This window comes from Pelodiscus sinensis, chromosome 25 (genome assembly GCF_049634645.1).
Source record: "Pelodiscus sinensis isolate JC-2024 chromosome 25, ASM4963464v1, whole genome shotgun sequence".
Lineage (NCBI taxonomy): Eukaryota > Metazoa > Chordata > Testudines > Trionychidae > Pelodiscus > Pelodiscus sinensis.
The window spans coordinates 18691368-18714101 of NC_134735.1; the positions used below are offsets into that span (position 1 = coordinate 18691368).

General features: G+C 44.5%; 1 protein-coding gene and 1 long non-coding RNA gene across 2 annotated transcripts; both read left to right on the plus strand.

Moving 5' to 3' along the window:
- The first annotated feature begins 253 nt into the window (after nucleotides 1-253).
- Nucleotides 254-11571, plus strand: LOC142819878 (maestro heat-like repeat-containing protein family member 2B). The gene is made up of 7 exons (XM_075908524.1): nucleotides 254-417; nucleotides 877-1012; nucleotides 1182-1277; nucleotides 2127-2231; nucleotides 7373-7496; nucleotides 8898-9007; nucleotides 11410-11571. Exons 1-7 carry the CDS (start codon nucleotides 395-397, stop codon nucleotides 11569-11571), a joined length of 756 nt encoding a protein of 251 aa, XP_075764639.1. The 5' UTR covers nucleotides 254-394.
- A 1262-nt stretch (nucleotides 11572-12833) lies between these two features.
- LOC142819954 (uncharacterized) lies at nucleotides 12834-15259 on the plus strand. The gene is made up of 3 exons (XR_012897644.1): nucleotides 12834-12927; nucleotides 14466-14628; nucleotides 15072-15259. It is a non-coding gene; the product is annotated as an uncharacterized LOC142819954 (long non-coding RNA).
- Nucleotides 15260-22734: the final 7475 nt, after the last annotated feature.

Consider the following 22734-nt stretch of genomic DNA (forward strand, 5'->3'; position numbering starts at 1 on the left):
TGTTATTCTTTCCATTGGCTGTAGCTATACTACTGCAGTGTCATGATTTACCTGCCTGGCACCCAGAATGCTGGGTCCACTGTGCTTGGCCGGGATGCTGGCATATTGTGGGCTGTAACTGGAAGGAATGGATAGTGTCTGATGAGTTACCAGGATACAGCTTGCTGACCTGTGTATAGCAGATGTCTCTACGGTCCATTTCTGAGGCAGAGAGCCACTGAAACAGCGTCTGTTTCTTACAGGTCTGGCATAAAGCCCTGTTTCAGAAGGTGAGGGGGAGGCTTCTCTGCCTTTCAAACCCACTTCCTATTTTTATGTCTCTGTTCATGCATTTCAGGACTTCATTAAAAAGGAACCATTGGATTCCCTGGTGTCTCCAGTTCGTTACGAGGCAATGTTTGCGATTGGACAGCTGTGGTAGGATATTCTATGCCATATTTCTTGGCACTGTGATGTCTTCTCATTTGTTAATTCATGAGTGTCAGGTTGGGAGCAGGCTGATGCTCACATGGTGTTTTTGTTTTGAGGGTTTGAATGCGTCATGTCTGTTTGGAGATTTGTGCTTGAAAGGCACAAGAGTGGAGGTTGTGGGGCATGCCATACTACGGAGAAGAGTTCGGGTGGGGATGGAGGTGTCTGGCTAGCTGGCAGGGGGAAGGAAGCTGGTGGATTCCTCTAAAAAGGGAATTGAAGTTTTAGCTTTACTTCTAGATGAGCAAATAATTAACAGAGGTACAAAGAGGTGCACAGCTGCAAAGTGAAGGGCTGTTTGCATTTGGGGTTCTAGATTGGGATAATCTTTATTCATTTAACCCATTTTTTACTTGGCTATGGTATTGAATCTAACACGTGACTTCTCTTTCTGTCTTCGGACAGCAAACTCAAACCATCTCTGACCCTGGAGGAAAACCGTGAGATCCTTGATCTGTGTTTTAAAAGTGTATTTCCCCTTCCTCCCTTGGAGAAGATGAAAGAGGAAGGCAAGAAACTAGAGGATACTCTGCACATAGAGGTATATGACACCAATTCCCCTCTGGCAGACTCCACTGAGATCTCTGCCCAGCAAGCACTGGGTGATAGCAGCCATACATGGCCTCCCTGCAAAGTCATGGCTAACTTCACCTCCACCTCCTGCAGAAATTATCTGGTGTTGAGCCTCACTCCTTCTCTTCTGGTTTCAGTTGATGTATGAGTGCTCCTTAGAAGCCCTTAGTGAGCTAATGAAGATCCTGCTTGAGGAAGAACCAACCCCAGACTGGTTCCAGGAAATGTTTCATGTGAGTAGCCCATAGGACCAGGGTGATAATTGTTTCTTGTGTTATAGCAGGGATGATGCTCAAGCTTCTGTTGTGGAGGAATTTTCCGCAGCGGGTGAATTTTAGGGAGAAAGCATCAATTTTTTCCTGAAGTAAGTGGGAATGTGTCCCATTGAAATCCATGGGAGCTGTTCCATTTTATGCCAGTGGTGGACTGAGATCTAGTTTTTCCAGTATAGTTAACACTACATGGACAGGAAAGAAAATCATCAGTGCAGTAACCAAATTCAAGAGGACCAGTGAGAACTGATCACCTCTTGTAAAAGGAATGAATTAGTATTGAGTTAAGCTCTGTGTATGGAAACTCATTCACCAAAGACTTCCTGCTCTTCAGACATAAACAGAATAGTTTGAAGAGCGGAGGGGAGGGGAGTTAGGTGCAACGTTGGTATGAAAATAAAGTTATAAAAGGAGCTGGGCTGGGGAGACTTCTCTGCTCCTCTCTGTCATTTGCCACTCAGCATGGGAGAAGCTGTCCAGGAAAGAGAACACAGCACCGGACCCCAAACTGCATGCAATGTGCTAGACAGCTGCCATCAGACAGTCTACAGAAGCCCTCACATACACAGAGCCAGACTCATCTCTCATGTAACTCCTTTGGCTTTGATGGAGTTACGTACACCAGAGGTGAATCTGGTCCCTGGGACTTGTATATACAAGGGTCTCTTTTTGGAGACATATAAATCTTTTGCTATATGGAAGTTAAATGCTTTGGAGAGGGATTTTAGTGACAATCAAACCTATTTAAAAGAAATGTTTGGGAGGGATTTTCTGGTACTAACTTTGTCCATTCTCCTGCTTTGCCAACAGCTACTAGAGACCTGGCTCAGTTCAGAGAAGGAGTGGGAGAGAGGAAGGGCCTTGCAGGCCAGTGTCTGGCTGCTAACTGCCTATCAGGAGATAGTTAATAGCACAGTGAGTATAGTTCTACTCTTCCTTGAGCTGACTTCCCCACTTAAATCAAATCTGACATTCAACGTGAATGCATGAGAAATTCTACTAGGCCTGCAGCTGGGGCCTCAAAGTGACTAAGATCCCTCAGCTTCCATAAGAGAAAGGTTTCCATAAGAGTGCTGTGACAGCACTCAGGCCAGACTGTAAGAAACAGGGCAGACAGTTCCCCAGACGAGTGATTTTATAATTAGATTCACCAAACCAGTAAGAAAAGAGCTTCTACTCTGGTTAACAAAATACCAAACAATAGTACCCTTTAGGCATTCCAGACCTTGGTTCCCATCTAGACAACTAAGTCTAATATAATCACCAATCACAAAGGACTAGACACTTATCCTTAGGTTAATATGAATCACAGGTCTTCCCTAAATATCAGCCAATCCTTAATAACCGAATATCAGATTTGTTGTTAAAAGGAAAAAGAAGAGAGTTACAAATGGTTAAGTGATAGATATTTGTTAAAATGACTTTCACTTTTCATAGTTCAGGATCACAACCATGGTGGAATAAACGGCTGGCTTGTAAAAGTCTCTCTGGAATCATGCTAACCGGTCAACATCCAGAGTCAGTTTAGATGCAAAGGCTGTTAGTTTTTCCATGCATTTCCCAGACTATTCCAAATAATTATTTGGAAGATCTATGTCCTATGGCTTACACGTCCCCTGTTCAAAGTTTAAGCAGACTGGAGAGAGAAGATCAGTCCCATAACTTGTCTTTTATAGCTATTCTAGCCGGTTGGCAAGCCTCCTCACAGAAATTGTCGAAGCAGGATCTCTCCCTGAGAAAGAATAGGTCATGCAGATCTCCTGTCGTGCTTTGTTTTGAAGTTAATTTTCTATTTCCTATGCATACACTGGTAAATGGGTGATAGTCATTCACATAAGGTAATTAGCCGATCGTGGTCTTCCATTACAACACAGATAGTTAAGCTGAAGGCAATGTAAAAAATATTTTCTTGTACTGTCTTATATCTTTGATCTTAAGGTTAACTGAAGACAGTTGCATATCATTAAGGCAATTAAGACATGAAAAGGAATTGGAATCTACAAGCTAATTTGGTTATGTTAAACTTCTAGCAAGATATAAATACAGACAATAATACATAACATCTACCTTTCATATCTATTACCAAAATGCATGATGTTGGTGATCGCTAGTCTAGGACTTTTCTTTGGGTTCGTCTAGACTACAGGGTTTTGTCGACAGAAGTTTTGTCGACAGTATCTGTCGACAAAACTTCTGTCGACAAAGAGGGTCTGGACACATTCAGTTCTGTTGACAAAGCAAGCTGCTTTGTCAACAAAACCCTGTAGTCTAGACACAACCCTACATGCAATAACACCTTCTGTCGACAGAAATCTGTCGACAGAAGGTGTTATGCCTCGTAAAATGAGGTTTACCAGCGTCGACAAAACTGCTGAGTTCTGTCGACGTTATGTCGACAGAACTCAGCGGTAGTGTAGATGCAGGTATAGTTGTGTCGACAAAAGTCCACTTTTGTCGACAAAACTCAGTAGTCTAGACACACCCTTTGAAATAACATATAAGTGACTTGTCTTGATACAATTGCAGTGCCGCTTGTTAAGTTATTGTGGGTCACACATAGGTTGGCTGTGTCAGTGTCATAGATGCATTCTTATACTCTCAGGCTGTTAAAGTTGAATTTCTATTTCTATTTAATCAGATAAGAACATAAAACATGAATGGCCATTCTGGATCCCCCAGACAAATGGTTCATGTATCCTGTCTTCTGACAGTGGTGGGTGTTATATGCATCAGAGGGAACAAACAGAACAAGGCAATTGTTGAGTGATCTCTCCCCTGTTGTCCAGTCCCAGCCCCAGGCAGTCAGAGATATAGGGACACCCATATCATGCATCTCTGATCATCTTATATGGCTCTATCATACCCCCCTGTAAGCATCTCTTTTCTAAGATGAATGGTCCCAGTCCTTTTAACTTCTCCTTGTATGAGTTGTCCCATATCCCATATCATTTTTGTTGCTTTTCTCTGAACTTTTTCCAATTATAACCTAACTTTATTTAAGTTGGAGGACTACAATTGCTTGCAGTATTCAAGGTGTGGGTGTACCATGGATTTGAAACAGTGGCATGATAAGAACATAAGAACGGCCGTACTGGGTCAGACCAAAGGTCCATCTAACCCAGTATCCTGTCTACCGACAGTGGCCAGCACCAGGTGCCCCAGAGAGGCTGGACCGAAGACAATGATCAAGCGATTTGTCTCCTGCCATCCCTCTCCAGCCTCTGACAAACAGAGGCCAAGGACACCATTTTATCCCCTGGCTAATAGCCTTTCATGCACCTAGCCTCCGTGAAATTATCTAGCTTCTCTTTAAACTCTATTATAGTCCTAGCCTTCACAGCCTGATCTGGCAAGGAGTTCCACAGGTTGACTACACGCTGTGTGAAGAAGAACTTTCTTTTATTAGTTTTAAACCTGCTACCCATTAATTTCATTTGGTGTCCTCTAGTTCTTCTATTTAGGGAACTAATAAATAACTTTTCTTTATCAGCCCTCTCCACACCACTCATGATTTTATAGACCTCTATCATATCCCCCCCCCAGTCTCCTCTTTTCTAAACTGAAAAGTCCCAGTCGCTTTAACCTCTCCTCATATGGGACCCATTCCAAACCCCTAATCAGTTTAGTTGCCCTTTTCTGAACCCTTTCAAAGGCCAAAATATCTTTTTTGAGGTGAAGAGACCACATCTGTACACAGTATTCAAGATGTGGGCGTACCATAGTTTTATACAGGGGTAGTAAGATATTCTGGGTCCTATTTTCTATCCCTTTCTTAATAATTCCCAGCATCCTATTTGCCTTTTTGACCGCCGCTGCACACTGCGTGGAAGTTTTCAGAGAACTGTCCACGATAACTCCAAGATCCCTTTCCTGATTTGTCGTAGCCAAATTAGCCCCCATCATACTGTACGTATAGTTGGGGTTATTTTTCCCGATGTGCATTACTTTACATTTATCCACATTAAATTTCATTTGCCATTTTGTTGCCCAATCACTCAGTTTGGTGAGATCTTTTTGGAGTCCCTCACAGTCTGCTTCTGTCTTGACTATCCTAAACAGTTTTGTATCATCTGCAAACTTTACTACCTCACTGCTTACCCCTTTCTCCAGATAATTTATGAATAAGTTGAAAAGGATTGGTCCCAGGACTGACCCTTGGGGTACACCACTAGTTACCCCTCTCCAATCTGAAAATTTACCATTTATTCCTACCCTTTGTTTCCTGTCGTTTAACCAGTTCTCAATCCAAGAAAGGACCTTCCCTCTTATCCCATGGCCATGTAATTTACACAAGAGCCTTTGGTGAGGGACCTTGTCAAAGGCTTTCTGAAAATCCAAGTATACTATAACTACTGGATCCCCCTTGTCTGCATGTTTGTTAACCCCTTCAAAGAACTCTAACAGATTAGTAAGACAGGATTTCCTTTTACAGAAACCATGTTGACTTTTGTCCAATAAATTATGCTCTTCTACATGCTTCACAATTTTATTCTTTACTATTGTTTCAACTAATTTGCCCGGTACTGAAGTTAGACTAACCGGTCTGTAATTGTCAGGATCGCCTCTAGAGCCCTTTTTAAATATTGGTGTCACGTTAGCTACCTTCCAGTCATTAGGTACGGAAGCCGATTTAAAGGATAGGTTACAAACTACAGATAATAGCTCACCAATTTCCCATTTGAGTTCTTTTAGAACCCTTGGATGAATGCCATCCGGTCCCGGAGATTTGTTAACATTAAGTTTTTCTATTTGTTCCAAAACCTCCTCCAATGACACTTCAATCCGGGACAGTTCCTCAGATTCATCACCCACAAAGGACGGTGCAGATTCAGGAATCTCCCCAACGTCCTCAGCCGTGAAGACTGAAGCAAAGAAATCATTTAGTTTCTCCGCAATGGCTTTATAGTCCTTGATTGCTCCTTTTATAGCTCAATCATCTAAGGGACCCTCAGGTTTTTTAGCAGGCTTCCTGCTTCTAATGTACTTAAAAAAACATTTTGTTATTTCTTTTTGAGTTTTTGGCTAGCTGTTCCTCAAAATCTTTTTTTGCTTTTCTTATTACATTTTTACACTTGATTTGACAGTGTTTATGTTCCTTTCTATTTATCTCACTAGGATTGGACTTCCACTTCTGAAAAGATACCTTTTTGTCCCTCACTGCTTCTTTTACATGGTGGTTAAGCCACGGTGACTCTTTTTTAGGTCTCTTGCTATGTTTTTTAATTTGGGGTATACATTTAAGTTGGGCCCCTGTTATGGTGTCTTTAAAAAGTTTCCATGCAGCTTTCAGGGACTTTGCTCTAGTCACTGTGCCTTTTAATTTCTGTTTAACTAACCTCCTCATTTTTGGTGTAATTCCCCTTTTTGAAATTAAATGCCAGGGTGCTGGACTGCTGAGGTGTTCTTCCCACCACAGGAATGTTGAATGTTATTATATTATGGTCACTATTCCCAAGCGGTCCGGTAACGATTATATCCTGGCCCTGATCCTGCACTCCACTCAGGACTAAATCAAGAATTGCCTCTCCCCTTGTGGGTTCCTGCACCAGCTGCTCCAAGAAGCAGTCATTTAAGCCATTGAGAAATTTTATCTCCGCTTCTCTTCCTGAGGTGACATGTATCCAGTCAATATGGGGGTAATTAAAGTCCCCCATTATTATAGAGTTCTTTATTTTGGTAGCCTCTCTAATCTCCCTCAGCATTTCAATGTCAGTATCGCTGTCCTGGTCAGGTGGTCGGTAATATATCCCTATTGCTAATTTATTATTATTTATCATATTATTATTCATCCGTTTTCCTAGTGGTTCCTAACATACCATTAGCATTTTTAACTGCAGCTGCGTGTTGAACAGATGTTTTTAGAGGACTATCCACAATGACTCTGAGATTTTTCTTGAGTGCTACAGCTAATTTAGACCCCATCAATTTGCATGTACAACAAGGATTATGTTTTCCAATGTGCCGTACCCAGGTACAGTAATGGAGTTCACAATAAGGAAGGCAAATAATGTCCAGTATAGCCGGAGAACTTTCATTCTTCATTCTTTTTTAATTAGCCTCAGGAAACTTTTGATCACTTTGGATATCTGATTGGGCTATTAGCACCATATACCTGTGCTTCAATTACCTCATCGCGTCAGTGGGTGGTTGACTGTATCAACTGTATTCTCAATATACAAGGTGAGGAGACCATGAGCAGGTGTAAGTAACTCTTCACTTTCTTTCATTGTTGTAATGACCATTTTTTCCATCTGTAATTCTTTCTGTCTTGTTAGCGACACTTATATAACAGAATGATTGGGGCCTTGTAAGTACATTGCTGGAAGAGAACTGCACAAATAATAAATAATCTGCAAATATTAGAGGGTGGGCAAAATATAGCACACAGGCCAGATCTGCCCTTCTCCCCAGAATTTCTGTCTGGAGCGCTCAGCTGATTAGCAAGCATGCCAGCAGCATGTGTTCAGCTGCCCCTCTCCGACCTTGCTCCATCCTATCTGCTGCTAGTGGTGTGTGGAGGGGAGGTGAGCAGGAAGGCGTGCAGAAGTCAGGGTGACCCCTTTGCCCCTGTCATCATCTCTGCAGAGCAGAGTTTGGGGAGAGGGACACATACAATAGTGCTGCTCCAGTCTGAAGTATGGTGAGTAACGGAGTGCCTATCTAAAGAGGCAGTGCGCTGTTTCTAAGATTTCTCTGGCAGCCAGCATGTCCCTCTCTCTCTCTCTCTCTCTCTCTCTCACACACACACACACATTGTCTCACACACACTCTCTCCCCCGCCATATGCCCATATGTCCCCCCCTCTGCAGAGTGGGGTGGGGAGAGGGAGATGACAGAGCAGGACAACTTTCCCTTAAAGAGACAGTTCATGATTTAGAAGTGAGCGAAGAGCCTGGGTTTCCTACCTAAGCTTTTGGTCAGCCCCATCTCTTTTACAATGAGAGTTCAGTAGAGGGATTCTCCTCCAAATCAGAACCTCAGAACAATCTACATGAGTTGTGCTTGACTAAGAGATTAGATTTAAATACTGAGAGCAGAGTGGCTACTGAAACCAGATATACAGAGAAAGATGCTCCACACAGAATACAGTGCCTGTTTAATCCTGTATGAATCGCAATGAATCACATGCCATTACTGTTAACTTTCAGACATAGGGGCTACGTCTAGACTACATCCCTTTTTCGGAGGGATAAGGGATCTTTCGGGAAAGGCTTAATTTTCCACAAGATCAGCATCTAGACTGGCGCTTTTCTCCAGCAAAGCTCCGTGCCGAAAAAAGCTGCAGCCATTTTTATGCTAATGAAGTGGGGGAGATTTAAATCCCCACTTCATTAGCAATTGCGATACGTCTAATTTACATCCCTTTTCCGAAAAAGGGATATAGTCCACACATAGCCTGATGGTAAAATTCTAACTCCATTAAAGTCAACAAGAATTTCGTCATTGGCTTTAGTGGGGCCAAAATTTCACACACAGCTGGTAATAACATACCCCCATAGATCCGCCTGTATGATTATCTATGGATCAGAGGTTCAGTTTTATTACATGTTGCCATACTTTTTCTCCTTTTCTCTATCCTAGGTCAGTGCAGAAACCTGGGGTCAGCAGAGGAGGAGCTGAGATGTCTCCGTGAGGCACTAACAACTCCAGACCCTGAGGCTCTGTTTCAAGCATCTTGCAAAATGGCTAAGGTAACAGACACTAGGGGTGTGTCTAGACTACAGGGTTTTGTCGACAAAAGTGGACTTTTGTCGACAAAACTATACCTGCGTCCACACTGCCGCTGAGTTCTGTCAACATAACGTCGGCAGAACTCAGCAGTTTTGTTGACGCTGGTAAACCTCATTTTACGAGGCATAACACCTTCTGTCGACAGAGTTCTGTCGACAGATGGTCTTATTGCCTGTAGGGTTGCGTCTAGACTACACTGCCATGTCGACAAAGCAGCTTGCTTTGTTGACAGAACTCAATGTAGTCTAGACGCTCTTTGTCGACAGAAGCCTGTAGTCTAGACGTACCCTAAGTGACTGTTCTAGTGGCTGTGCACCATTCATTTTCCCTTGTCCAGAGGACTGGAAAAGGGCAAATATAGTGCCCATCTATAAAAAGGGAAATAAGAACAACCCAGGAAACTACAGACCAGTTAGTTTAACTTCTGTGCCTGGGAAGATAATGGAGCAAGTAATTAAGGAAATCGTCTGTAAACACTTGGAAAGTGGCAAGGTGCTAGGGAACAGCCAGCCTGGATTTGTAAAGAACAAATCATGTCAAACCAATCTGATAGTTTTCTTTGATAGGATAACGAGTCTTGTGGATAAGGGAGAAGTGGTGGATATAGTATACCTAGACTTTAGTAAGGCATTTGATACAGTCTCGCATGATATTCTTATCAATAAACTAGGTATTTACAACTTAGATGGGGCTACTAAAAGGTGGGTGCATAACTGGCTGGATAACCATACTCAGAGAGTAGTTATTAATGGGTCACAATCCTGCTGGAAAGGCAAACAAGTGGGGTTCCACAGGGGTCTGTTTTGGGACCGGCTTTGTTCAATATCTTCATCAACAATTTAGATATTGGTATAGAAAGTACGCTTATTAAGTTTGCAGATGATACCAAGCTGGGAGGGGTTGCGACTAATCTGCAGGATAGGGTCATAATTCAAAATGACTTGGAGAAATGGTCTGAGGTAAATATGATGAAGTTTAAGACAAATGCCAAGTTCTCCACTTAGGAAGGAACAATCAGATTCATACATACAGAATGGGAAGCGACTGTCTGGGAAGGAGTACGGCAGAAAGGGATCTAGGGGTTATAGTGGACCACAAGTTGAATATGAGTCAGCAGTGTGATGCCGTTGCAAAGAAAACAAACATGATTCTGGGATGCATTAACAGGGGTGTTGTGAGCAAGACATGAGAAGTCATTCTTCTGCTCTACTCTGCGCTGGTTAGGCCTCAATTGGAGTATTGTGTTCAGTTCTGAGCACCGCATTTCAAGAAAGATGTGGAGAAATTGTAGAGGGTCCAGAGAAGAGCAACGAGAATGATGAAAGGTCTAGAGAACATGACCTATGAGGGAAGGCTGAAGGAATTAGGTTTGTTTAGTTTAGAAAAGAGAAGATCGAGGGGGAACATGATAGCAGTTTTCAGATATCTAAAAGGGTGCCATAAGGAGGAGGGAGAAAACTTGTTCATCTTGGCCTATGGGGATAGAACAAGAAGCAATGGGCTTAAACTGCAGCAAGGGAGATTTAGATTGGACATTAGGAAAAAGTTCCTAATTGTCAGGGTAGTCAAACACTGGAATAAATTGCCCAGGGAGGTTGTGGAATCTCCGTCTCTGGAGATATTTAAGAGTAGGTTAAATAAATGTCTATCAGGGATGGTCTAGACAGTATTTGGTCCTGCCATGAGGGCAGGGGATTGGACTCGATGACCTCTCAAGGTCCCTTCCAGTCCTAGTATTCTATGTTTCCATGATTGTTTTATGCTTTCGTGATGTCTTTCCACACTTGGAGCGAGCTATGGGAGTGAGGCATTCATGTGTAATCAGTAACATGCTTTTCATAGGTATATGCTATGAATGCCATGTAAAAAACAGATTCCAGACAGTTGCATGAACATGCCCATGCATGTGCGTGTGCACATCCATCCATCCATCCATCCATCCATCCAGGGGGAAAATATGTGAGCGGGACATCAAGCTGAGAAACCAGTCTTGTCACCTTGTGTGTTTACCTGAACCTATATTTGTGTGCATGCATCTCTTTGCATATTTTTATATTTTGTGAAAAGATGTCATGTACATCATAGAATATAAACTGGAAATTTACATCCTGTTTGTCCCATACAATGTTGTGCTAACTGTACAACCTAAGATCTAACCTGATATTATTAGTGTAGAATAGAGATGTGGTAGCTAGAAAGATTACAGAGAAAATTTTAATTGCAACTGCCTTGCCAGATATGAGCCCAATTAGCAATTTGCTGATGAATACATTATTTTCCTATACAGCTCTTAGGCCTCCTTTCTTAAAAGTACTGGAGCCGACTATCATTGCAATCTTTCCTGTTTTTGATCTGTCCACAGGTGGTTAGTAAGTACTTTCCCTCTGACCAAGCCACAGATTTTATTGAGGCCATACTGGATGGTATGCTGTCTGCTAGTCCCTCCTGTGCCACAGCAGCCGGTCTGTGGATGAAGATTATCCTGAAGGAGTGTGGAGGTGCCATGCTGGATGAGGTAAAATAGAAGCTGGAGAGGTTTTTCTGGCTAACCTGCAGGCTTTCAGGTCTTTGCCATCATTTGCAGTGAACACAAGTCTTGCTGTTTCTCCCCCTGGGATTGGAAGTTAATTCCATCTGTGTTCCTATCCTGAGTCAGGCAATGGGGGAATCAACAGCAGAAGACAGAGATAATCTAACGGTACATCTGCACTAGCTCGTTAGTTCGAGCTAGGTAGGGTAATGAGGGCAAGCGGAGTTGCAAATGAAGCCCGAGATTTAAATATCCCGGGCTTCATTTGCATGTTCCCTGGCGCCACCATTTTTAAATCCCCCTTAGTCCGAACTCTGTGCCCGCGGCTACATGCGGCATGGACTAGGTAGTTCAAATTAAAGATCCTAATTCGAACTACCGTTACTCCTCATGGAATTAGGATCTTTAATTAGAACTACCTACTCCGTGCCGCATGTAGCCGCGGGCACGGTGTTCGGATTAAGGGGGATTTTAAAATGGCAGCACCCAGGAACATGCAAATGAAGCCCAGGATATTTAAATCCTGGGCTTCATTTGCAACTCTGCTTGCCCTCATTACACTACCTAGCTCGAACTAACGAGCTAGTGTAACCGTACCCCAAGTGAAAAGGAAGATGCTTGATTATTTGTCTATCTTGTTGTCACAGTTTCCAGCCATGAAAGGCTTGGAAAAATTAGACTCCGAGTAAAATGCAAAAAGAGAATATCCGGCCCCAAGAGACAAGCTAAGTGAACTACATCTTAGGGCCTCAGATAATGAGGGGTCTCTAAAAATACCCCAAAATTGCTAGTTTTTACTTGCCTCTTTGCCTATGTATAGATAGATAGATAGATAGATAGATAGATAGATAGATAGATAGATAGATAGATAGATAACTTTATTATTTCTATTTTCATTTTCCTTTCTGTTAGAATAATACATGGGTTTTTTTTGGAAATGCAATGAGGCCTCTTTAACTTGTCATAGCTTCGGGCCTCAGCATGTCTTAACCCGGTGTTGCAGCAAGGTATGGGCAGAGATATGTATAATTTTTGTGGGTTAAATCTATGCAGCCATGTCTAAATACCTGTTTTTTGAAGGGAGGATTTTCTACAAGAACAGCAAATTGCTAAACGACTAAATAAACGTTTTGGTTCTGCAGAATGAATGGAGAGAATGGAAAAGGGACATTTTTTCTGGTTTTATTCTGTCCAGGTGCCAGATATCCTGAGTAGAATATATCTTCATATGCCTACCATCCAGCAGGGTAGCTTGAGGCAGTTCCTGGTGGAGTCAGTGTCCATTCTAGCTCACCATCACCTAGAGGCAGTGATCTTCAGCCTCCTCATCAAACGTCTGCCGATGGACAGGTATATACTGCTCCTTACAGTGTTCATTTTGGTAACCATGGATCCCACGGCTTCACTGGAAGATGTAAGGCTTCATTTAAGCCACAGACAGTTTGAGATAATTCCTAAAGGTTAATAGCTTGGGTCTTTCTGCAGAAAGGTCCAAGACCATGTCAAGGTGGGTGCAGGGAGAAATTAAGTTTCATTCTGTTTCCATTAATTAATAGTTGCTTTGGCATCCTAAAGACTTCCCTTTACTGGCATCACTGGAGTGGATTTTTGCCTCTCCAGACCCCTGAACTAACATCACCCTGGAAATTGCCAGTGACTGTTCGTTTTCTGGTAGCATGAAAGCTTCAAATCCAAATTCCTGGCTGATTAGCCAGGATAGGGTACCAGGCTTTTGGTATCAGCAAGGGTATGGCTGCTGGAATGGAGTTGTCATTCTTGGTACTTAAAGACAGGGCGGTAAGCATATCTATCATTTCATTCAAACATCCCTAGCTGAATTATCAGTCATCAGTGCTGGAATCTAAGAACATAAGAACGGCTGTAGTGGGTCAGACCAAATGTCCATCTAGCCCAGGATCCTGTCTTCAGACAGTGGCCAATGCCAGGTGCCCCATAGGGAGTGAACAGAACATGCCCATTCTGGCAAATAGAGGCCAGGGAATGCCATTTGTGAAGAGGTCATGGGCTAGCCACAAATATTTGTTCTCGTAGTTGTACATCCAGTTAGTAGGAAGATCATTTTTCTTTCTTCAACTTGTCTCCCAGGCCCTAGATCTTTGGGCATCATATGCTCATGATTCCATATCTACTGAGAAGTAGGAAAACAGGAACTGTGATTAGAGCTCTGTGTCCTTTCCTTCTGAAGTCTAGCATTAATGGTTATGGTGCAGTAAGACTAGGGTTGTGTCTATACAGCACCCTAAACTTGAAATAAGATGCACAATTTGCACTCCGCAAATTGCGTATCATATTTTGCATAGCCTATTTTGAAATGTGGCGCTTCTACACAGCACCAAATGTCGAAATAATGCGCTATTTCAAGCCATCCCTTATCCCTCATGCAACAAAGTTTCTTGGGATGGCAAAATAGTGTGCCCATTATTTTGAAAAATATTTCAAAATAACGGGCTGCTTGTATAAATGTGGGGTAGCTATTTCGGGATACCTCCAGGATCCCAAAATAGTCATGCACTGTAGAAATGTAACCTGAAATGTAACTTAACTTAGTTCTGTAACTAGAAACTCAATATGTAAAACATGAGGACCATATAAGGAGGACAGCACTCTGAACTTGCTCGTCATAGGCAGGGCTTGACAAATAATACAATCTACTCACCCATGGCGTGTAGATTGTAACCTGGAAGAGCCGGGTTCGGGCGACCTGTGCATGCGCAGAACGATCTGTGCATGCACAGTTCGCCGGACAGCGCGGTTGGTGAGCCCTGATCATAGTCAAGGAGAAAATGTGTTCTTTACTTGAATATGATGCATATAGTCAGAGCCACAAAAGTCTCCAGGGGTCACATATAACTTATGTTAAATTGCAGTGACACCACTGAGCTGTGGAGATCTCTGGGGACAGATCCCTTGCTCGCCCCTCAAGTCCTGAAGGTCCTAATAGAAAAAATAAAGACTCCAACAAGCCAAGAAGGAAGGATGACCTCAGAGACAAAAACTGACCTGCATTTAGCAGCTGCTGAACCTCTCACAGTAAGTTAGACGACAGACATGTATTTCTCTGCCTTGTGACAAACATGCTGATGGAAAGCTAGATGAGTGGTATAATATTGTCATATGGGCACTTCTTTTCTGAAGTACTGTTTCCTGGATTCCAGCTGTGCTTTCTGTGGAACAACAGATGGCAGATTTAGAGTATGTGGCTGATTCACTTAATACTATCTGGCAATTAGAAAGTCTTTGAATCAGATTTCTTACAGTGCTTTGCAGATGTTTTGTACAACTCACAACATGCCTTGATAGGTCGTACACATTTTTACAGATATGGGACGCTAAGGCACACATGGAGTGAATTGCTCTCGGTCATTCATCAAGTTAGTGACAGGAGTGAGAATTTAGTCCAGCAGGTATCAGAAGGGGAGAGAGTGTGATAGTGTTAGGAAGAGACCTCTTCTTTTACCATGCTCTCCTTTCAGGCAACATGTGCCATCTTTGAAGTGGTGTCAGCATTGCAGCTGAGCAAAACTGTGCAGGAGCTGTTCCCGGAGTTGTTTACTGTTCTCCTGCAGCAGATCAGCCAAACCCTAAGACAAAAGATGCCTTTGCCCAGGATGAGCAGCCGAAGGAGGTTATTCAGAAAAGGACAACAACTATGTGAGGGCAACCCTTGCAGGTAATTAGAAGAAAGGGAGCAAAACAAAGAGAATCCCAGTCCATTTGGGTGACACTCCCCAGGAGTTCTCAGGGTTATGAGGCACCTTACCATCACCTGCTTTTAATATGAGAAAGTCTTGTTTGTGCTTGCTATAGGTCAGTTCCCTGAAACCACCAAGCTCTGGCAACACAAACACTACTATCTAGGCCTCCTCAGGCCTCAGTCTCTTTGTCCTCTCTTTCTGACTACAGCTTAGAGAATCTCTATCAACGGATTCTCCTCTAAGAGAAGTCTCCCTGCGATGTACGTGCATCTCCGCACCAATCAGCGTTCCCCCATCTCTTAGTTTAAAAACTGCTCTACGGCCTTTTAATGTTTAGTGCCAGTAGTCTGGTTCCACCCTGGTTTAGGTGGAGCCCATCCTTCCTGTATAGGCTCCCCCTCTCCCAAAAGTGTCCCCAGTTCCTGATAAATCCAAACCCCTCTTCCCTACACCATCGTCTCATCCATGCATTGAGACTCTGAAGCTTTGCCTGCCTACCTGGTCCTGCGCGTGGAACTGGAAGCATTTCCAAGAATGCCACCATAGAGGTCCTGGATTTCAGTCTCTTTCCTAGCAACCTAAATTTGGCCTCCAGGACATCTCTCCTACCCTTCCCTATGTCATTGATACCTACATGTACCACGACCACCGGCTCCTCCCCAGCACTAGACATAAGTCTATCTAGATACCTCGAGAGATCTGCAACCTTTGCACCAGGCAGTCAAGTGACCATACAGTTCTCCTGGTCATCACAAACCCAACTATCTATGTTTCTAACGATCGAATCACCCACTACTAACACCTGCCTCTTCCTAACATCTGGCATTCCCTCCCCCTCAGAGGTATCGTTGGTGCGAGAGGATACCGCAACATCCTCGGGAAGGAGGGTCCCAACTACGGGATGGTTTCCCTCTGCTCCCATTGAATTCTCTGTTCCCTTGAGACTTTCATCCTCCTTAAGAGCACTGGGACTCTCAGACTGGAGGTGGGACAGTACTACAGTGTCCTGGAAAGTCTCATCAACATAGCTCTCTACCTCTGTTAGCTCCTCCAGTTCAGCCACCCTGGCCTCCAAAGCCCGAACTCGGTCTCTGAGGGCCAGGAGCTCCTTGCAACAGGTGCACACATACGCCACTCGCCCACAGGGCAGGTAATCATACATGTTACACTCGACGTAATAAACAGGATAGCCCCCACTCCGCTGCTGGGCTTCTGTCTCCATTTTTTTATGAATAAATTTAAGTAAAAACTGGGCTTATTAAATCTCTGGAATATAGATTATTATAAAAGTTAGGTTTAAAGAAGATCAGAAGTCACTAGTGCCCTCTAAACTCCCACTCCAAAGTCCCTCTCCAAGCTCCCTGTTCACGGACTCACAGGCTTATATAGCTCTGGTAGCCCCTCCCTCGACTGAGGCTCAGCCAATTAACATAGGCTTCTAGATTTCAAACCTTTTAGAAGCTCCTTCAAACAAACAAACAAACAAACACCAAACTAAACCAAACAGAGAAACACAAGCTCAGCACACAACAAATAACCCCCCCCCCCCACACACAAACACACTCCCTTTTCATCCATCTCACACACAACAGTCTTGAGCCCCCACTCAGTAGCTTGGGAAATTCACACACCTCTGGACGCCTCTGAGAGGCAATGCTTCCCCACTTGCAAGCACAGAGTCTGAGTGTAGAAAAGAAACTTTTAATGAAAGAGAGAGAGAGAGAGGTCACATGGCATTAGCTTGGGAAAATACCACAGCCAGAGTTCATAACCAACCCACGAGTAACCATCCCAGCTCAAATGGATTGAGCAATGTCCTTTGCCCCTCAGGCTCACTAGTCCAACAATGTAAGGGTCCCATTCACCTACCCAAACTTTCTCCATACCCCACTTCAAACGCCCCACTTACAGCTCTGTCAGTACAGTCCCAGACACATCACCCTGATGACTCCACCCATTGAGCCTGAGGCCATGCCACCTTCGTGCTGCTCTTGTGGTCTGCTGCTCCACCAGCCGCTCTGCTGGCTGCCTGCCACTGCTCCTCTCCAGCTGCCCTGCTGGCCACCCTCTGGTCTCTCCCACCAGCCCCTCTGCTGGCCGCAATGGGTCTGGCTCCATGCCAAACCAGTGACTTCAGCTCTTAGTGATTTCAACTCTTTAGCTACCACCTAGGCTGGCAAAAAGATTCCAGCTTCCACTGGAATAACAAAAAGACTCCTAATGGAGTCTGCTTTAGGTCTACCCTTAGAAGGCGGGGGGGGGGGGGGGGGGGGAGGAGAGAGACAGGTTGAACCAGCCTTACAGCTGACACCTGGCAGGCATGAAGCAGGCTGGCTCAAGCCCTTTGTCCCCAACTCAGTTCACTCAGCTCTGGAAGGGGGAGGCTTGTTTATCTGAGACCCCTTACAATGATGGTGTCTCTCCTGCAAGCACTGGTGTCATATTTTACAGTTCCTACATTTAGGGGTAGCATGGTTTGTGACCCCACAACAGCCAAATTAGTTACAATACATCACATTCCATTCTGACAACCAGTCCTCCATGAGCCCTGGCTGAATTGGATTTATATAACCACACCCCAGATTCCTTCCCCATCCCAGCATGAAGCAGTTAATTATCAGACAGGCCTGTATTTACATATCAACAGTTAATTATCTTACAGGGCTAAACAATTTGAGTGAGCATGCCCACCCCCAAAATGTGGTGTAGTCTCTCCTTTTCGCTGGCTGATTGCAAGCAGTAGTTCAGCCCCTGCTTACACTTATACTTTAGAACTCAGCTCTGGAAAACATACAACACTTAGATGTATTTATAGGGAAAACAAGAACTGGTATATTATCAAAGAACAGAGATGTCAGTGATAATGAGTTAGAATACAGGCAAAAAATGGTTAGAGCCCTGCGCGAATACAAACATCTACCCCTGGACACGGAGATCTGCAGATAGACATTGGGTTCTACACATCCACAGGGCTCTGCTCCCAAGAGCCATTGTGACCAACAGAGAGGCGCATGGCCCTGTCATGCCTGGGAACCAGTGTCCTGCACCAGCAGCTCCTCCCATCCGCACTGCTGTGTGGTGTCAGTTGAAGGGCACACATTGCTCTGTGTCTCACAGGTCCACCTGCTGCTCTTTTAAGGGTAGCCAAAACTACATCAGGGTTATTTTCAGGCCCCACTTTGCAGAACGCTACCTTCTGTGGCTGGTTTCCATTTCCTGTCATAAAACTCTCCAAACTTCGGAGGAGTCGTTGCCCGTGTTGAGACTTTCTTGTCTGTACATACCGATGTGTAGACTATGTGCAGTGTTTTAATCCACCTGTCCATGCATAGCACCGTTACATTATATCTCAGCTTTCTAGTCCCTCCTCCAGATGGAGGGAAAGTGTTTCCATTCAGAGAACTCCCTTTGAAAGGCTCTCCTAGCATTTTGCTCTCTGTTTCCCTCAAACACTCCTCTGTGTGTCCCTTTAGGCAGATTCCTTATTAATGGGATAATAGGTTTGTTGATTCTATAGCCCCACTCTAGCCAGGCAATCAGGTACATTTCTATCCAATTAGGCTTTCTCTGGGGAAGCTAATTAGTACTAGTAGTTACCAGAGTGCTGACCCCAAGTACAAGCTCTCAGCACCCTGTCACATCTCGCTGGAGATAGGGCCCCAAAATATCCATTAGTGATCACTAATCTCTCTGTGTCCCAGCTTTTGTGGTCTGATTGTGAATTTTTTCCATATTACTGTACTGTGCTAGTGCCCATACGCCTTGCAGATAGGAGAAAGTGATTGCAAAATGTTGACCATAGCAACACTAGTAATATGAGATGTATGAGACTGAAATACCTCCTGGAATTAAGTCCTTCCAAAAACAGTGGTCCCCAGGATACTGTCAATGGATGAACTGTCAATGAACAACAGCCCTGACAAGTAACTGGGGTTTCCTGACTGCTTAGGCTGTGCCTTTCTATTGGTTACTACAGTTCTGTGCCTCTTTTCCCCCAGGCTTTCTATTGAAGCATTAGAGGCTGTGCTTCTCAAGGCTGTGAATGAGAAGCTGATAAGAACACTCTGGAAGCAGAGAACTTGGATGCTTCTTGAAAATCCGCAGACTCACCACGAGGGGGTGTGTTTGCTGGTGAGGTAAGAGATCTAGGAGACAGCATTTCATCCTCAGGGATCGGCAACAAATAGAGTGACTGACAGGGAACTTTCAGGTATAGCTTTGTGCGGGGTGTCCTGGGTGAGAAACACAGAGCTTCCATGCGTAGGTTTTAGAGTTGTATGGTCATAGCAGCTAAGCTTTTGAAGTGCACAGTCTGCCCCATAAGTGGTTCCTTTTGTCTTCCAGTGTTCTGCAAAGATCTGGACTAATAACAGTGGAGATCATACAGAGCCTCCTCCCCTGGGTAAATTCCCCATCAGAAAATCAGCGAGTCACCAGCACAGCTTTCTTTGCTCAGGTATGAGCAGTTCCACCATTAGGCTGTTATCTGTTGTTTACCTTTCTCTGAGGAGTTGTACAGTTCACTTCATAGGAATTCATTTTAGATAGTAGAATGTGTCCTTTGTAAGGAAATCTCACAAGGAACTTCATTACACCTTTCTTAATCATTTTCTCTTTGTTATTTTTGGGGTCTATACTAGCCTGGCCTAGCTGCCTATTCTAGTTGCTGGTTAAGAGAGAGTGAGAAAGATATAGATAGGCTACGTCTACATTGGCAAGATTTTGCGCAAATAAGGTATGTCTAACCTACAGCACTAATTCAATTTAACTTAATTCGAATTAGTTAATTCGAAATAAGCTAATTCAAATGAGTGCATCTAGACCTAAAAACTAATTCGAATTAGCATTTTGCTAATTCGAAATAGCATGTCCACATTGAGTGGACCCTGAACCGAAGTTAAGGCTGGCCAGAACCAGTGCCGTCAGGGCATCAGGTTAGGACTTAAGGTGTGGAGCTGCTTCCTCAGGCTAGCCGAGGGCTGTGCTTAAAAGGACCCGACCCCCACCCCGGACAGACAGTTCTCAGGATTCCCCGCTTGCTTGTCTAACTCGATGGGGACAGCAAAGCAGTCCTGTCTTGGAGTGCCCTGAATGCCCACACTCGGCACATTACAGCACTCGACCATCAGCCCGGCTGCACTTGCCGCAGGCTGCCATCTGGGGGAGGTCAATCAGGGGGCTGTCAGGATCCAGGAGGCCCTACAGGAAAGCTTCCACCCCGAGGAGCCCGCAGAGCCACCCCAGTCCTCCCCATCGGGGGCTCGTGCCCCATTCCTCCCTCACCTCCTTCCACTTACCCTTCCCGAGCCCCCTCTTCCTGATGTAAAAAATAAAGGACACGTGTTCAAAAATAGAAACTCTCTTTATTTAACAAAACTGGGAGCGGGGGGGGGGGGTGAGTTAACCTCTGGGGGACTGGGAAAAGGAGGTGGGAGAGGGGAAGAAAGAGGGTGGGAGAGGGGAGGTGGAAACCTGGGAGGAGGGAGCTGGAAGGGGGAAGCCAGGGGAAGAAGGAGGAGGGGAAGTATAAAACTATGGTACGCCATATCTTCAGAACTGTGTACAGATGTGGTCTTCTCACCTCAAAAAAGATATGGCCTTGGAAAGGGTTCAGAAAAGGGCAAGTACAATGATTAGGGGTTTGGAACAGGTCCCATATGAAGAGAGGCTAAAGAGACTGGGACTTTTCAGCTTAGAAAAGAGGAGACTGAGGGGGGATATGATAGAGGTCTATAAAATCATGAGTGGTGTGGAGAGGGTGCATAAAGAAAAGTTCTTCATTAGTTCCCATAATATAAGGACTAGAGGACACCAAATGAAATGAATGGACATCAGGTTTAAAACTAATAAAAGAAAGTTCTTCTTCACACAAAGTTCTTCTTATAGTCAACCTGTGGAACTCCTTGCCACAGGAGGCTGTGAAGCCTAGAACTATAACAGAGTTTAAAGAGAAGTTAGATAAATTCATGGAGGTTGGGTCCATGGAGTGCTATTAGCCAGGGGGTAGGAATGGTGTCCCTGGCCTCTGTTTGTGGAAGGCTGAAGATGGATGGCACGAGACAAATCGCTTGGTCATTGTCTTCGGTCCATCCCCTCTGGGGTACCTGGTGTTGGCCGCTGTCGGCAGACAGGCTACTTGACTAGATGGACCTTTGGTCTGACTCAGTACGGCCATTCTTATGTTCTTATGTTCTAAGCGCAGGGCTCAGGGTCGGGGGTCTCACTGGAACAACTTGATTTTCATGCAAACCTGCTCCTGGATTTGGATGTGGCCTTTGGTGGCCAGGCTGGCAGATATCCTGCCCTAGACGGCTGCATTCCTGTGCCTAGTGTGGAGGTCGTGGACGCTGGAGGCCTCCCCCCCAAACCTCGATAATGTCCACGATCTCCGCACTAGACCACGCGGGCGCCTGCCTCTTGTGGCCCTGGGCAGGCTCCTAGGAGCCGCCAACCTGGTCCTGGGAAGAGGCGGAGGGCTGGGTGGCAGCGGGTGGCTGGCTCATGCCATGCCAGGTGCAGGGTCTGCTGGCTGGGTGCTGGCAGGCTTGCAACTGGCACAGGCACTGTAGCCAAACCGTGCCCCTTTAAGGGCTCTGGGGCTGGGAGAGGGGCAGAAAAGTTTCCCTGGTTTGGCCCAGAGTGGCCATCAGGGCAACCTGATTAGGGTTAGCCTCCAACTAGTTCGAATTAAGTGGCTACACAGCCCTTAATTTGAACTACTTAATTCGAACGAGGCGTTACTCCTCGTAGAATGAGGTTTACCTAGTTCGAATTAAGCGCTCCGCTAGTTCGATTTAAATTCGAACTAGCAGTTTGTATGTATAGCCGCTATTAAAGTTAATTCGAACTAACGGCTGTTAGTTCGAATTAACTTTGTAGTGTAGACATACCCATACTTTTAACGCGAGAGTTTTTGCGTTAGAATATTTGCGCAAGAGAGCGTCTACACTGGCATGTGCTGTTGCGCTAAGAGGCGCTTTTGTGCAAAATCATCCGTGCCAGTGTAGACGCTCTCTTGCGCAAGAAAGCTCCGATGGCCATTTTAGCCATTGGGCTTTCTTGCACAAGAAATTAATGTGGCCTGTCTACACTGGCCTCTTGCGCAAGAACAGTTGCACAGGAGGGCTTTTTCCTGAGCGGGAGCATCATAGTTTTTGCGCAAGAAGCACTGATTTTAGACATTAGAATGTCAGTGTTCTTGCGCAAGAACTCCCCGCCAGTGTAGACAGGCAGCTGCTTTTGCGCAAAATCATGCCAATGTAGATGTAGCCATAGAATTTGAGTTACTAGACCTTTTCTGACAATTCCTAGGGCTAATACTAACCAACAGCTCCTGATTTTGGTCTAGCTCAGCAAATCTTCTAAATGAATCTAGTGTCCTAATACTATAAAATAAGCAACATACAAATACATTAACATCTATCTTAGATTCTCATGAATG

Coding starts and splice junctions, on each gene's coding strand:
- LOC142819878 (XM_075908524.1), top strand. CDS start 395: ATGTTTGCGATTGGACAGCTGTG. Junction 1,013..1,181: donor AGGATACTCTGCACATAGAG/GTATATGACACC, acceptor TTCTGGTTTCAG/TTGATGTATGAGTGCTCCTT. Junction 2,232..7,372: donor AGGAGATAGTTAATAGCACA/GTGAGTATAGTT, acceptor TTTTTTAATTAG/CCTCAGGAAACTTTTGATCA.